Below are 16918 nucleotides of genomic sequence, written 5' to 3' on the forward strand. Positions count from 1 at the left end.
TCTTTATTTTCATGACTATGATAATTGTACATTCACATTGAAAGGCATCAAAACTATGAATTAACACATGTGGAATTATATACTTAACAAAAAAGTGTGAAACAACTGAAAATAGGTCTTATATTCTAGGTTCTTCAAAGTAGCCACCTTTTGCTTTGATGACTGCTTTGCACACTTTTGGCATTCTCTTGATGAGCTTCAAGAGCTAGTCACCGGAAATGGTCTTCCAACAATCGTGAAGGAGTTCCCAGAGATGCTTAGCACTTGTTGGCCCGTTTGCCTTCACTCTGCGGTCCAGCTCACCCCAAACCATCTCGATTGGGTTCAGGTCTGGTGACTATGGAGGCCAGGTCATCTGGCGTAGCACTCCATCACTCTCCTTCTTGGTCAAATAGCCCTTACACAGCCTGGAGGTGTGTTTGGGGTCATTGTCCTGTTGAAAAATAAATGATGGTCCAGATGGAATAGCATTGCCGCTGCAAGATGCTGTGGGAGCCATGCTGGTTCAGTATGCCTTCAATTTTGAATAAATCCCCAACAGTGTCACCAGCAAAGCACCCCCACACCATCTCACCTCCTCCTCCATGCTTCACGGTGGGAACCAGGCGTGTAGAGTCCATCCGTTCACCTTTTCTGCGTCGCACAAAGACACGATGGTTGGAACCAAAGATCTCAAATTTGGACTCATCAGACCAAAGCACAGATTTCCACTGGTCTAATGTCCATTCTTTGTGTTTTTTAGCCCAAACAAGTCTCTTCTGCTTGTTGCCTGTCCTTAGCAGTGGTTTTCTAGCAGCTATTTTACCATGAAGGCCTGCTGCACAAAGTCTCCTCTTAACAGTTGTTGAAGAGATGTGTCTGCTGCTAGAACTCTGTGTAGCAATGACCTGGTCTCTAATCTGAGCTGCTGTAAACCTGCGATTTCTGAGGCTGGTGACTCGGATAAACTTATCCTCAGAAGCAGAGGTGACTCTTGGTCTTCCTTTCCTGGGGCGGTCCTCATGTGAGCCAGTTTCTTTGTAGCGCTTGATGGTTTTTGCAACTGCACTTGGGGACACTTTCAAAGTTTTCCCAATTTTTCGCACTGACTGACCTTCATTTCTTAAAGTAATGATGGCCACTTGTTTTTCTTTACTTAGCTGCTTTTTTCTTGCCATAATACAAATTGTAACAGTCTATTCAGTAGGACTATTAGCTGTGTATCCACCAGACTTCTGCACAAACACAACTGATGGTCCCAACCCCATTTATAAGGCAAGAAATCCCACTTATTAAACCTGACAGGGCACACCTGTGAAGCGAAAACCATTTCCGGTGACTACCTCTTGAAGCTCATCAAGAGAATGCCAAGAGTGTGCAAAGCAGTCATCAAAGCAAAAGGAGGCTACTTTGAAGAACCTAGAATATAAGACATATTTTCAGTTGTTTCACACTTATTTGTTAAGTATATAATTCCACATGTGTTAATTCATAGTTTTGATGCCTTCAGTGTGAATGTACAATTTTCATAGTCATGAAAATACAGAAAAATCTTTAAATGAGGTGTGTCCAAACTTTTGGTCTGTACTGTAACTCCAGCTACTTTTCATATCTCATTTTCTTTCAGAAACAAAAAGTGACCTTGTGTTTTATATGGCTTCGGGAAGATTAATTGGAGATCTTCCCTCTGTTCTTCTGGACTGCCAAGCAGTCTAATATTGCCGCCTTTAAATGGGTTGACCCGGGAGCTCAAGTCTGCCGTCACTCTATGAGACTGCAGGCCTGTGAACCCTCACAGCGCGCACAGTGCTCACTGTCAGGATTCCCCTGTGTCAGGAGCTGGCGTGTGACAGCAAGTATGCGATTTGCATAGATGAAGTCATGTACTGACTAGACATGTACGGCCTAACTCCATAAAAGTTAATTGAGCAAGGCCAGACACATCTACTCAGAATGTGGCCAGAAGTATGCAAATTGCGGTCACATGATGCCTGTTCCCGGCACCGGAGAATCCTGACAGTGCGCACGTTGTGAGGATTCACAACCCTGCAGTCACATAGTCACATTTATGAGCATCACGGTAGTTCAGTGGTTAGCACTGTTGCTTTGCAGCACTTTGGGGTCCTGGGTTCAAATCCCACCAACATCCGCAAGGACTTTGTATGTTCTCCTCAGGGATCACTGGTTTCCTCCCACACTCCAAATACATACTGATAGAGAATTTGGACTGTGAGCGAAGGGGACAGCAATGATAAAGGTCCGTAAAGCGCTGCAGAATATGATGGTGCTATACAAGCAAAGCATAATAATAATATAAAGAACGACTTCAGAACCGAGCTTCAAACTTGGACAACCCCTTTAATAGCTGTCTATGTCCGACCAAAACATAAAACAAGCCGGACACTCTCCTTCTCCCACCTGCTCTCCCTCTCTCTGTTTCTCCTGACTGCTGGCGACATATCTCCCAATCCTGGATCCCCACAACTCACACCTCCCACCAATTCCCCCTCCTATTGCTTCCAACCAACTGCAAACTACTGCAACCTCTCCTACATAAAACCGGTGCCCTGACGCCCACCCCCCTGCTCCCTCTCTCTGGAGCACTTTGGGTCTTCTCTTTTCTACCAACTGCACCTTTAGCCCTATCCCACCTCTACCCTCCCTTACTCTCCCCCTTCTTTTGAAGTCCACTCTGTCCGCATCTACTATCCTTCCAAACTCCAAGTGGCCGTCCTATACCGACCACCGGGCTCGGTCACTGCATATATTGACCATTCTCCACCTGGCTCCTTTATTTTCTCTCTACTGACATTCCCACAATCATCATGGGCGATTTCAACATCCCCACTGACATTGGCCAGCCAACAGCATCCTAACTCGTCACTTACTTCATCCTTTGGACTTTCTCAGTGGTCCTCGTCAGCCACCCACACAGGCGGACACACCTCATCTTCACCCGACTCTGCTCCCCATCTAACCTCATAACCTCCCCCTTGCCCTTATCTGACCACGAACTGCTCACTTTCTCATCCCTGTCCCCCTCACCTGTCACCCATGTCCACCAACTAGAACACCAGCGCAGAAACCTTGCACATCTAGACACTCACACACTCTTTGACTCTATTCTACCACCGACATCCATATCCTCACTCCACGACACAGACAGCGCCACTGCTTTCTACAATGTCACTCTCGCATCAGCTATTGACTCGGTCGCCCCTCTTATGAATGGCAGAGCACGACGAGTCAATAGGCAACCCTGGCACAACAACCTCACTAAACAGCTTAGGCAAGCGTCCAGGGTTGCGGAGCGAAGTTGGAAGAAAACACATTCAAACAAGCAACACTCGCACTCAAATCAGCCCTCTGTTAAACAGGCCTACTTCACAACCATCATGTCTTCTTTATTCGACAACCCCAAACAGTTATTCAACACTTAACATTCTCCTCCGCCCTCCACTGCCCCCTTCGACCTCCGTCATCTCTGCTGAGGAGTTTGCCACACACTTCAAAAACCAGATTGACCAAACACGGCAAGTCTTTACTGTCCAACCACCACAACCCCTTTGTTTCCAAGACCATTGCCCTTCTCCCATAACCTCCCTTTCCAACATCACGGAAGGAGACCTCACTCATCTCCTCTCCAAATCACACCTCACCACTTGTGCACTTGACCACATTCCATCCCACCTCCTCCCCAACCTCACTCCCACACTCATCTCATCCCTAACTTCTGATACCTTCTCTGCTGCCTTCAAACATGCATCAAGCACGCCCATCCTCAAAAAGCCATCCCTCGACCCAACTGCCTTGTCCAGCTACCGCCCCATATCGCTGCTCCCATTTGCCTCCAAACTCCTTGAGCAACACATTCACGCTGAACTTTCCTCTCACTTCTCATCGAACTCTCTCTTCAACAACCGACAATCCGGCTTCCACCCCCACCATTCCACCGAAACTGCCCTTAAGAAAATTACTAACGACTTACTTACAGCCAAAGCTAACAGACATTTCTCTGTACTCCTTCTTCTTGACCTGTCCTCAGCCTTTGACAAAGTTGACCACTGCCTCCTACTACAGATCCTTACCTTACCTTGCCCTATCTTGGATCTCCTCATACCTTTCCATCCACACATTTAGCGTCTCCCACTTCCATGCTACCTCATCCCGTCCCCTCTCTGTTGGAGTCCCTCAAGGCTCTGTCCTAGGACCCCTACTCTTCTCAATCTATACCCTTGGCCTGGGACGGCTCATAAAATCCCATGGCTTCCAATACCATCTGTACGCTGATGACAGCCAGATCTACCTCTCTGCTGTCCAGAATTCCAGCATGTCTATCAGCCATATCCTCCTCCTCCTTTCGCTTCCTCAAGCTTAATGTGGACAAAACTGAACTCATCATCTTTCCCCCATCTCGCGTATCTTCGCCACCTGATCTTTCTATTACAATAAATAACACCACACTTTCCCCAGTACCAGCAATCCGCTGCCTCTGAGTAACCCTCGATTCTGCCCTGTCCTTCAAACCTCACATCCAAGCTCTCGCCACCTCCTGTCGCTTCCAGCTCAAAAATATTGCCAGAATCCGTCCTTTCCTCAACCCTCAATCTACTAAACTTCTTGTGCATGCCCATATCATCTCCCGCCTCGACTATTGCAACATCCTCCTCTGTGGCCTACCTGCTAACACTCTCGCACCCCTCCAGTCAATCCTCAACTCTGCTGCACGACTTGTTCATCTCTCGCCTCGCTACTCCTCTGCTACCCCCCTTTGCAAATCCCTTCACTGGCTCCCATTCCCCCAGCACATCCAGCTCAAACACTGACCTACAAAGCCATCCATAACCTCTCTGCTCCGCACATCTCTGAACTAATCTCCCGATATATTCCCTCACGTAATCTCCGGTCCTCCCAAGACCTCCTTCTCTCCTCCACACTTATTTGATCCTCACCCAATCACCTCCAAGACTTCTCCCAAATAACCCCCATCCTATGGAATTCTGTGCCTTAACACGTTCGATTAGCCTCCACATTTGGATCCTTCAGACAGAACCTGAAAACCCATCTCTTCAAACAAGCCTACAGCCTGCCATGACCGTGCTTGCTGCCACCTCAACACCGGAGATACAGCAACCCCCCCCAACCTACTGTCTCCTTCCCCATTCCTGTAGAATGTCAGCCCACAAGGGCAGGGTCCTCTTCCCTCTGTACCAGTCTATCATTGTTAGTTTGTTTACTATAAGTGATGTCTGTATCTGGTATGTAACACCTTCTTATGTACAGCACCATGGAATCAATGGCGCTATATAAATAAATTAATAATAATAATAAATAGCTGCAAATATGCTAGAAAGGGTGATGGCATATCACAAGGGTATGCCAACAAGCAAAGGAGTCAAAGATTCTTTATAGGGTTAGTCTCTACAGTGAACAGTGGGTGGTCTGACTGCTGTTTCCCCCTATGGTCCCAAGAACAGGGCTTAGAAATGCCCCATCGGAATGAAGTGGTGACCATTCATTGTCAATGGGACTGTCTGAGATAGTCCATGTAACAAAGGCAGTTGATCCAGCACTTCGAGTAAAACACGCAATTTTATCTAAGGAAAAGTCCATCCATAAAAAGGTAAATAACTCCATAAAAATCCAAATGAATATAAGAATAAGTCTATCATCTGAGGAAATAGTCCCAAAAGAGATGGATTCAGAGAATCGGTTGAAGCGTTTCAAAGTGATACTTCTTATTCATAACCTGTCTGAGATAGCCAAATACAGTGAGGCCACCACTTCACTAACACGGGACATTTTTAGAGACAAAGTATTGGGAACAGTGGAGTCCCAGCGAATAGGTAATAACTTTCACCTTTTATGACTGACATCAAAATAACTCTGTCCAGGTGCCAACCGCAGGAGAGGGAGCTACAGAAACAAACAAGAGCGGCTGTGCTACAATGTTTTTGTAAGCCCTATTGAAAAACACTTTCCGTAGCGCTGTTCTGTATGGACACGGAGCCACTCCAAACAAGCCAACTGAATGGGGCTTCGGTGACATTTTGAGTGCCAATCATGTCAACCTCACGGCTAGGAGGAGGAAATAATTGACACTGCGAATTACAGTCCTCCATATACATTAGACAAATGTTGGCCAAAGCCAAACCCGCTGATATGGAAGAATTAGGGCTATAGTTTAATGTGTATGGGGGCCCCCAACAGACTATAACCAAAGCAGGTGAGAATCTGGAATGTCCAATTATGGATGGCCGATTCTTTTTTTCACAAAGAGATGAGATGCCACCACAGATGTCTATAAGTGGCTCTCATACAGAACACAGGAGCGCTCGTGTATGGTAAAGTTGGGCGAGATAGCTGCCACCTGAACCGTCATTTGTCTGACAGCAATCTTTTGTGAATGGCGAGCTTAAGGTTGTCCCTGGATATAATCTAGAAGATGGACCTCCACAGATCAGACAAGGATGGCACATCAAACAATGTATCATCGCCTATTAACGAGATTCCCAACATGGATCCCCTACAGTTTAGGCATTTCTTAGACCTCATTTAGAGGCTGCCAAGAAGACTCCATTCCTACTGTTAATGTCAAGAGTGGATTTCTTTTTTTTTTGTTTATTCACTACACTAATGGAGAAAATGTCATGCTAGGTATGAGAAGGATCCAGCGTATGATGACAGGAAAAAGGGGGGAAGCCCAGAATCTTGGGAAAGGGATTGTGAACTAGGCAGATCTAACACCACCCTGACGCCCTTATCATCCATAAATAGGTTCCGCACCTATCGCCGAACAGGATACCTTTGTCCCTAGAGCTAGGCCCTAGAAAGGGAGGGGTGAGCACTAGTCAGCCCCTCTGCAACTAAAGACATACAAGGCAAACAGGCAAGGGGATACACTTAGCTTTGAGAAGACACCAGAGAGATCACGACTACAATCCACAAAGGAACTCCAAGGAGAATCTAACCGACTGATAGAACTCCAGGCCTGAACAGAGAAATTAACTCTATCACCAGCGATTCTCTGGAGAAACGGAGAGTATTTAAAGATCCAGCAAGGGTGTGTTAATTAGCAGCAGAAGGTGGAGATCACCACTGGGTCCTAGAGACTGAGGGATGATGAAAGAATCAAGAAGGTGTCTGCAAGGCCAAGTGTAGCGACCTTCTACAATCGGATTCAGAATGACTGTCTGTCAAACCTAATACACCCGTGACACACTTGTAAATCAGGAATGGTAGAAACAACGCTAAGGAAGCTGTAATGGCAGCCATATCAGCAGTCAACCAGCAATCGCAAAAAACATACATCAATAATGCTCTGGGCATAATCAAAAGACAATTTATGAAATTACAATAAATCTATTTTCCCACAAAATGGTTCTCGCTTAGTTATTTTTTTCTACTTTTCTCATAGCGAGATGTCCCTAGTCCTGTGATAAGACTGGAGAGCAGAGCTGGACACAATCCTCCAAATGTTAGCGGGATTTCAAAACAGGGCAATAAATCAGCATGAGCGAGACTAATGAACAATAAACAGAGCCATATTCAGTTCTGCGACTATGGAGCAGACGCAGCTCGGTGCAAGACGCACAGCTGGTGAACACATGAAGAAAGTACGATGGTCACCAGTGAACACATAGATCAGCATGAATCTGCTTTTGCAATGCTCGTTCTCAAAACACCTTGAATGGAACAAATTCTCATTTTCGACAAGAACGAAGGTTAAAACCTAATTTTTTTTTTACCCCAATATTCCCCAGTTTCTCCTCTCTCAGAAAATGTTGGTTTGTTAAAACCAGATGGAAGGGAAAGGTCAAGAATTGAAAACAGAAAACTAATAAATCCTTGATATTTCCAAATGAAATGCTTGTGGTAAGCTAATTTCTTGTAAACACTGCGCTTATGTCGACTGAACAGTCCCAGATGGTGATCAAGCTTTCATAGTTTCAAATCTGAAATGCTGCTACAAGAAAAATAAAAGCAAAAAAAGCACAAGACGAGGAAAACGACGATATTCAGCCATTGAAGCATAGCAGTAAAACAAAAAAAATTAAAAAAATGTTATGAATGAAAAAAAAGTGAGTAATCTACTAATGTGCATGCCCAGCATAGATTTACAGTTGTTATTGCGAAGGGTGGCCCAACTAGTTATTAGGTTTAGGGGGAAATCATTTTTTCACACAGGGCCCTGTAGGTTTGGATTTCTTTTTCCCTTAATAATAAAGACCTTCGTTTAAAAAATGCACTTTGTGTTTACTTGTGTTATCTTTGTCTAATATTTAAATTTGTTTTGTGATCTAAAACATTTTAGTGTGACAAACATGAAAAAGAATAAGAAATCAGGAAGGGGGTAAACACTTTTTTACACCACTGTATATAGTATATCCACAGGACCTGCCATGAAGAGGTTTTACAGGACCTACATTATGTGGAGAAAAGTATTGGGACACAATTCATAATTATTGCATGAGGTCTCTAATTCAGTCCCATCACCTCCAGTGTATAACATAAGACTCCTTGCCCCCTCTCCCCCCCAGGTGTATAACATCCGGCCTTTCACGCCTACACCCCAGTGTATAATATCCGGCCCTTCGCCATACCCCTCGTGTATAACATCCGGCCCTTCGCACCTTCCTCCAGTGTATAACATCAGATCCCTCGTCCCGTCCCCCCCCCCAGGTGTATAACATCCGGCCTTTCACGCCTACACCCCAGTGTATAATATCCGGCCCTTCGCCATACCCCTCGTGTATAACATCCGGCCCTTCGCACCTTCCTCCAGTGTATAACATCAGATCCCTCCCTGGGGAACAACATCGGGCACCTCCTTCCCGATGTACAACATCTGGTACCCAGTGTACAACCTCCAGCCCCCCGCCATACCACCTGCCTTTACCAACAGAATGGCTGGTGGCAAAGAGCTCACTGATACCATCGTCATCCTGTAACAGATGACACCAGTATAACAAGTCCATTCATGACATTTCTTCCCTCCTAAATCTTCCCCCATCACCTGTTAGTGATATTATTGAGAAGTGGAAGGAACCGCAGCAACTCAGCCATGAAGTGGAGACCCCGTAACGTTACAGAGAGGGGTCACCGAATGCTGAGGAGCAGAAAAGTCACGAACACTCTGCTGACTCCATAACTGTTAAGTCCAAACCTCCTCTGGTATTAACATTAGCAGAAACACTGCGCCCCGCCAGAAGCTTCATGTCATGGGTTTCCATAGCTGAGTAGTTGCTTGTAAGCTTAAATCACTAAGCACAATTTCAAGCATCGGATGAAGTGGTGTAAAGATGCCACCATTGGACTCTGGAGCAGAGGAAACCTTTTCTTTGGAGTGACTGATCACACTTCTCTACAGGGCCGTCTAGTGGACAAATGGCTATGAAATTAGAATGGGATGTCAAAAAAGCTCCTGCAGGTGTAATGTGGACGTGCCCCAATACTTTTATCCATTTAGTGAATATAGTGATGACCTCTCAGTTTAGTAGGAGTCTGACAGTAAGGACCCCACCAATTAGATGTCTACAGCTCCTGCTGCAGGTGGATGTAAACGGTGTAGTGTAGTGATCAGTCTCAGATACTGCAGCTCAGCTCCCATTCACTTAAATAGGAGCTGGCTTGCAGTACCCAAGAACGACCTCTAGGGAGTGTACGGAGTGGTATTGTTTTGGCTTTCTACACTGTGTACATCTGCAGCAAGAAAAAAAAGCTGATCAGTGAGGTGTCAGACCCCCACTGATCCGATATTGATGACCTTATGCTAAAGATTGGTCCTCAAATCATTGGACAACCTTTTTAATGTCTGATAAGTTCAGGACTTAGAGGTGGGAACCATGTCCGGAGGCGCACTGAACCTTGGTGAGGTGGCCATCGCATCCAGGTGGGATGAATGTAGATGTGACCACCCACACATGCATGGTACTCTGTATGCATTAATATCTTTGAAGGTGCATTCAATTCCTGCCTGGATGGAGAAGCTGGAGGCTACCTCATTAGATAGCAGTGGGGTCAGGGAAAGCACTTCTTAAAGATAGGTGCAGGTTCCTATGGATGTGGATATGCCTATAATGGGAACAACCATTCAAAGGAAATTTTATCTACACTGGAAGGAAACATACATCATTGCCATACAAGAGTTTCAGATCAAGTCAAATGGGAGTGTCACGTTAAGCACTACAGACAACCAGCGGCTGCTGATTGGCTGCAACGCTCATATTTCTCCTGAGCCAGAAGAAACTGTCACGGGTGTGTCAGGTGTGACAGACAGTCGTTCTGGATCCAGCTGTAGAAGGTCATTGCGCTTGGCTCTGCAGGCACCATCTTGATCTTTTCATCTCTGCAGTGTAGTGATATCCTACTCCTTCTAAGACCTAGAAGTGACCTCCACCTTCTGCTGCTAATTGACACACCCTTGCTAGATGTTGAAATATCTTCAGTCTCTCCAGAGAGTCGCCGGTGAAAATAGCTCTATTTTCCTCTGTCCAGGCTTGAAGTACTAGTAGTCGGCTAGTGTCTTCTTGGAGTTCCCTTGGAAGATAGTTGGCATGATCTCTCTGGTGTCTTCTCAAGCCAAGTGTATTCCATTGTCTATTTACCTGTTTGTCTTTAGTTGCAGTGGGGGCTGACTAGTGCTCATCCTATCCCCTCCCATCTAGGGCCTATCGCTAGGGGCAGTCAGGGATTAGGTTTCCTGCTCGGCGATAGGTGCGGAACGTATTTAGGGACATTAGGGGAGTCAGGGTGTTGTCAGATCTGCCTACGGGTCTCCACTCCCCCTTTCCCTAGTGTTTGGGCTTCCTCCCCCTCTTCCCGTCATTGCGCACTTAGTCTTTCCCTCACCTTGCGTGACAGAAACACTGTTGTTTCCAGTTTCTTCTATTGAAACTAAATCTCATGCACAGGCTGCAAAGGAAATCTTTAGCAATTTGAAAATTTGAAACCCGCATTATGTCGTCATCTGCTGCGGCTTTCACAATTTTGCACAGCATAAAGTGGCAGCATTTCGCCAACAAAAATTCCACAGCAGAAAGTCTCCTGTGCACAAACCCTTATGATCTTATGATACATAGGACGTATCTACACTTCATTACTTGTACGACGGTCTTTGCGCAGATTCCAGAGATCTGGTCGCTATGAGGTATAAGCCTCAACTACAAAATTGCAGTCTCCTTTTTCTGCGTAACAGCAGACATTTCCGTAAAAGTATCCGAGCCTGTGTTTAAGCTGTAATCTTCTTTTCATTTAAAGACTCCATTCCAAAACAAAGAGTCTCAAGTTTGGAGAATATATACATACTGTATATACATAAAATCACTTTATATTTTATATATGCAATGTCAAAAAAATGTAGTCCGTGAAAGTTAATAGCACCGATATAATTATGTAAAAGACTTGCAAATTAAATCCCTCAACGGGGGAAAAAAAAAAATCAAGAAAAGTCTGGGTCCGGTTACAAACGCTACAGCTTTCCAGTGATTGCAAATTGGCTTATTAACGCTTTTACCCTCCGCCCTGTTATGTGGGTTAGATTCCCAAAAAGCAAGCGGCTTCACTTTACAGCAGTCTTAGCATTTCTGGAATGGCTGCCCTAGACTAGAGGACTGGACCAATAAGTAGTAATAAAAGGGACCAGATAACCAAGTGCACATTTCTCCGTATTTCACTTCGCATCTACATTGTAACATTGGACATTATTAGTTTGCACAGGCTCAGCGCATACACTGCATCTCCCCATGTTCTTCACATTTGACCACCATTTCTTTTTTCCTGAAACATAGCTCCAAATCCTTTGCTTTCCATCACAAAGCCCAAAAAAATAAAAATTTGGTTGGATATAAATTTGCAGGATGCTGGGTCCAGCGTCCTTATCGGTAGTTGGTGACTGCCGGACGAGTCGTCTCCTAACTGCCGGCATTTCCGGAGCAATGTCATCTATGACAGGTATGGCGTTGGATCGAGCCTGCTAATCAGAAGTGGTTCTGGGAAGATCAGAAGCTAGGAGGTGGTTTGCAGAGATCTGGTCCAGCCATGGACTACTGACAGGGCAGCTGGACCAGCCATGGACTACTGACAGGGCAGCTGGACCAGCCATGGACTACTGACAGGGCAGCTGGACCAGCCATGGACTACTGACAGGGCAGCTGGACCAGCCATGGACTACTGACAGGGCAGCTGGACCAGCCATGGACTACTGACAGGGCAGCCGGACCAGCCATGGACTACTGACAGGGCAGCCGGACCAGCCATGGACTACTGACAGGGCAGCCGGACCAGCCATGGACTACTGACAGGGCAGCCGGACCAGCCATGGACTACTGACAGGGCAGCCGGACCAGCCATGGACTACTGACAGGGCAGCCGGACCAGCCATGGACTACTGACAGGGCAGCCGGACCAGCCATGGACTACTGACAGGGCAGCCGGACCAGCCATGGACTACTGACAGGGCAGCTGGACAAGGGTCCTGCAAATCTTTTTGATCACATCTAATAGACTGTTTGGGTGCAAAAACCGCAACTAATCCCTAGAAAATAGGAGCAGAAGCGCTCAGCCAAGTGCTGCTCTACTCCGAGACTGTATACACTTTCTATCAAGCCTGTCTTAGAAAAGAGCAGCTCTCGTCTGAGCACTTCTGCTCCTCGGGGGAGGTCTCACCACCATGATCTCCATGGCTCGGAACTACTCACAAGTCTCTGACATTTTAATAGTTTTCTAAAAGTGCAGTTACTCTTTAACAACCACTAGACAGCTATTCAGATTTATACAGTTCCTATTGAACTCTAACAAATCTTAGTGCAACATGAATGAGTTAAGTCATTCCTCATCAGCAATACCCTCCAGTTCACTAATGTGCTTAGGTTTACATGCTCCAACCACTTTCTCTTTTGGAGAAGGAGGAATGGGCTAAGATTCCCCAGGAACGCTGCCAGAAGCTGGTGTCTGGCTAGGCATCACACTTGCAGCAGGTCATAACAGCCAGAGGATCTGTATAAAGTACTAAAGATGCTTGTCATGAAGGGGGTGAATGATTCTGAGACTGCAGTAGCCATTAAAAGTAACTCTTTAGTGAATTTCGAGAAACCACTTCTTCTATCAGTTGGGTTGAACTGAACATAAATTTTTCTTATTTGACTGGTTTATTGCAAATGGCAGAAAATGTGTACCCTTTATCACTAAACCTAATATGACTTAATGGCTGGATCAATTTGATAGTAATTGTAGATATAAAGTGGTTAATTAACATAAAAGAAATGAGTCTCGTAGAGTGTAGGGCTCTGTGCACATCATTCTTGATCCTTGCTTCGAAAACATATAGCAAGAATTTTCCAATTAAGTATATCGAAAGGACATGGACTGGCGCCCTACGGATACAGTCAGCATGTACACTGAATGTAGTGTAATAACAGATATCGCTAGAGCTAAGCAGAAGAAAATATTCACAGGACCCAGGACTGGCGGCCAGGTCAGTATTCCAAGTCTGTAAGGACGGGAGCATGGGAAACCTCCTCCTACCCAATGGCATCCCCGACTCCTCTTTTGATATGCCATCCTGGCATGTTGCCCGGTGTGCATTATGCCTCAACAGTGGCATCAATCAACTGATTGAAGGACCCATTCCGGACCGCAACGCAAGTAGATGTGGATTTTCCGATGTGCCCAGAAGCCCTTCATTTCACGGATCATTGGGAATTGTCAAGATTTGGACCTGTAAAGATCTAATATTCTCGATCTCAAGGATGGGTCACCAATATTAAAGTCCCTGAAAACCCCTTTAAAAGTGGAGCGTTAGCATAACGTCTACCTACTCGTCTCTTTTCAGACGTTCTCTGTTTGTCTTTTCCATTTTAGGAACGAAGATGGAATAAGTAAGATGAGCAAATCGAATTTGCAGGACAACACTCAACGGGAGCATTGCGAACTGTCTCCTATCTGGTGGAATACCCAGTGCCTCGTCTGATTTGTTGACACATTGCGGATAAATGTCATATTGGGGTGTTTAAACACGCATGACCTCTCGCTGGGCCTACTAATTAGAGGAGGCCAGTAGGAGGAGGTTCACAATGGCTCCCATCTGGTCAAAGACTACGGAAGTAGCCACTAGACCTGGGTCCTGCAAATCTTTTTGCTCAATTCTAGCATAGTGCTAAGACCACGATGGAGGAGCAGAAGTGCTCAACTAAGCAATGCTCTAGGCCGAGACTGTATAAACTTTCTATTAAGATGGTGTTTAATCTTAGAATAGAGCTTAGCTCGTCCAGAAACACCAGGAACCTACTGTCACGGGTGTGTCAGGTTTGACAGAAACCTCAGGTGGATTTACCTAAATCCACCTGAGGAAGGTAGTGGTCCGCTGCCGAAACGCGTAGTGGTTTAATAAAAAAGTTTGTTCACCACCAATCTATCACAGTGTGCTCTCTAGCCATAGCGCTCCATTAATTAACCACAAATATTTGTCCAAAAAACATTGATATTCTCCTTGAGGGATTGTGGCTGGAGCAGCTTGGGGCTCTAGAGAGTATCTCCAGGCATCAGGACCTGAAGTGACGTCACATCCTGTGAGGTGGTATCCCGTGACAGGATCTTGGATTCATGTGACCAGATCAGGAAGCACAGAACAGGAGTGGTCCCGGAGCAACACAGCTGGAGTGCACGGAGACGCCCGTTACCGAGGTTGTGCAGGCGTGCACAACCCTTTCAGGTGAGAGGCTAATCCACCCACCTTTATTGGAATATCCCCACTAAACCACTAGGTGATTTTGATGCTGCGCTCTTCCATGTTCGTTGTCTTAGGTTTGACAGAAAGTCATACGGGGTCCAGCTGTAGAAGTCGCTGTGTTTGGCATGCATGATCCCTCTTCCTTTAGGACCCAGTGGTGATCCTCACCTTGCTTGGGATTTCTACCTTTAGGACCCAGCGGTGACCCTCACGTTCTGCTGCTAATTAACACGCCCTTGCTATATCCTTAAATACACTCAGTTTCTCCAGAGAGTTGCTGGTGATAGAATGTTCATATCTATTCAGGCCTGGGAGTTCCTTCGTGGATTGTTGCCGTGTGCTCTCAAGTGTCATCTTTAAGTTAAGTGAATTCCTTTTTTCGTTTCCCTTGTGTGTACTTTAGTTTGCAGTGGGGAGGACTAGTGCCCTCCCCTCCCCCTCCCTACCTAGGGCCTAGCTTTAGGGTTAGCGCTAGGGCCTGGTTTTCTGCTCTACCTATATAGGGTCTATAGGGGAGACAGGGTTTGTTTTTGAGCTGTTTAGGGGTCTCGACTCCCCCTTTCACTACTTGTAGGGCACCCTTACCTTTTCCTGTCGTTATACGCTGGGTTCTCCCCATACCCAGCATGACACCTGCGAATCGATTTGCCGATTTCTAGGAATAAGTGATCCTTATGGAAACGAGAGCAGAGGACCCCACTGGTTATTAAGGAACCTGTTTGGTGTCCTTTATGCAGAAATTTTTCTCCTATTCTAAAAGCAAAAAAAAAACAAACCAGAAAAAGGAACCCAAACTGACCCCATAATAATCAGTGGGACCACTCGTCTTTTTATTGCATAACTGATCACTTTTTCCATCTGTCTGTTCCTAAAATGGAAAAGAAAAACAGATCGGACAAGTGATCAGAGCCGTATGTGTATATATGCAGCGTTCATTAATAGTCTTTAAGATGACTGTTTACTCTGCGTAAATAATAAGTAACGGGAAACTGACATAATAATTCTTAGAAATCATCATTTACGAGTCGCCGACAAATATTATACTAGGAAATGTAAAAGGAGAATCACAGGAAAAAAAAAAATTGGCTATAAATCTGGTATGTACAAAATATTAATGTTGTGAGTAATTCATGGAGGGACCATTGGAGGGAAGCGTCAGAGCCAGCGCTCTATCCGATGTACCGAATGGGAGAACTTCTCAGTAAGTGCGAGATTTCCAGATTGCGCCGAGAAGCCAAATGGAATCGGCACAAGTTTAACGAAAAGTGGAGAGTTGTCCAAAGACTTCGTAAGGAAGGAAAGAATTACAAGACACTGGATGCATATTTCTCTACAAGTGGAAAAAAATAAGGATTTAGATACATTTTAAAGGAACTTTCTGTGGTGTTACCTGTTCTACAGTAATGAGCCCCCGAGATGAGGTCAGTTCTGTCTGCAATGGGAGGCTTTGGCAAAGCAACCCCAATAATAGAGAGACTTCCTTCATACTCCTCCAACAGCAAACCAGGACCATCTGTGCCGTCACGCTGCACGGTGCGCCCTCACCACCTTCCAAGACAAGCAAAGCAATGTCAAAAACAGCAAAAACTATACAATACATAGAGGAGACACAGACTATAGGGTTAAAGAACTACATTTTTGTAAGTTGTGGTCAACCTCTGTCCTGGGGATTATTGGGGGGGGGGAGGGGGCAATGCTGAGCTTACAAATATGGAGAATTGACGGCGCAGCTCACATCACAACCAATGAGTGGCTACATACAGACACTTATAGCATAAACGTCTCCCAGCAGAGTACTGCAAAACCACATTCATTTTGTTTATATTTTATTTAACTCTTTCCCATTAGAGAGATTTCGTTTTTCTCCACCTCTTCTTCCAAAAGCTGTAACTTTTTTAATTGTCGGCCATAGGAGGGTATTTTGCAGGACATGTTGCAGTTTTGAGTGACAACATTCATTTTACCATATAATGTCCCGAAAAGCATAAAAAATATTTCCAAGTGTGATAAAATGGAATAAAAAAATAGTTTTTTTTAGAATTATATACCATAATAAAAATAATTTTATTTTATTGATAAAATGGTATAAAAAAAATAACCATTTTTCTTATAATTATAAAAAAGTGTTATTTTTTTATACCATTATCGATATAATAAATTATATATATTGAGAAAAGCATTTTTATACCACTTCATCAATAAAAATATAAT

At 45.0% G+C, this 16918-nt stretch overlaps 1 protein-coding gene across 2 annotated transcripts in view; it reads right to left on the reverse strand.

Moving 5' to 3' along the window:
• Positions 1-16918, reverse strand: part of THADA (THADA armadillo repeat containing) — a 659309-nt gene that overhangs the window by 563932 nt on the left and 78459 nt on the right. For both annotated transcript variants that reach the window (XM_073672037.1, XM_073672036.1), the window contains exon 21: positions 16098-16255. In XM_073672037.1, the coding sequence (XP_073528138.1) occupies positions 16098-16255 (158 nt within the window). The remainder of the gene's footprint in view (positions 1-16097; positions 16256-16918) is intronic.

The sequence above is a fragment of the Phyllobates terribilis genome, unplaced genomic scaffold, assembly GCF_046119375.1.
Source record: "Phyllobates terribilis strain yellow unplaced genomic scaffold, ASM4611937v1 Scaffold_3__8_contigs__length_932513732, whole genome shotgun sequence".
NCBI classification, from domain to species: domain Eukaryota; kingdom Metazoa; phylum Chordata; class Amphibia; order Anura; family Dendrobatidae; genus Phyllobates; species Phyllobates terribilis.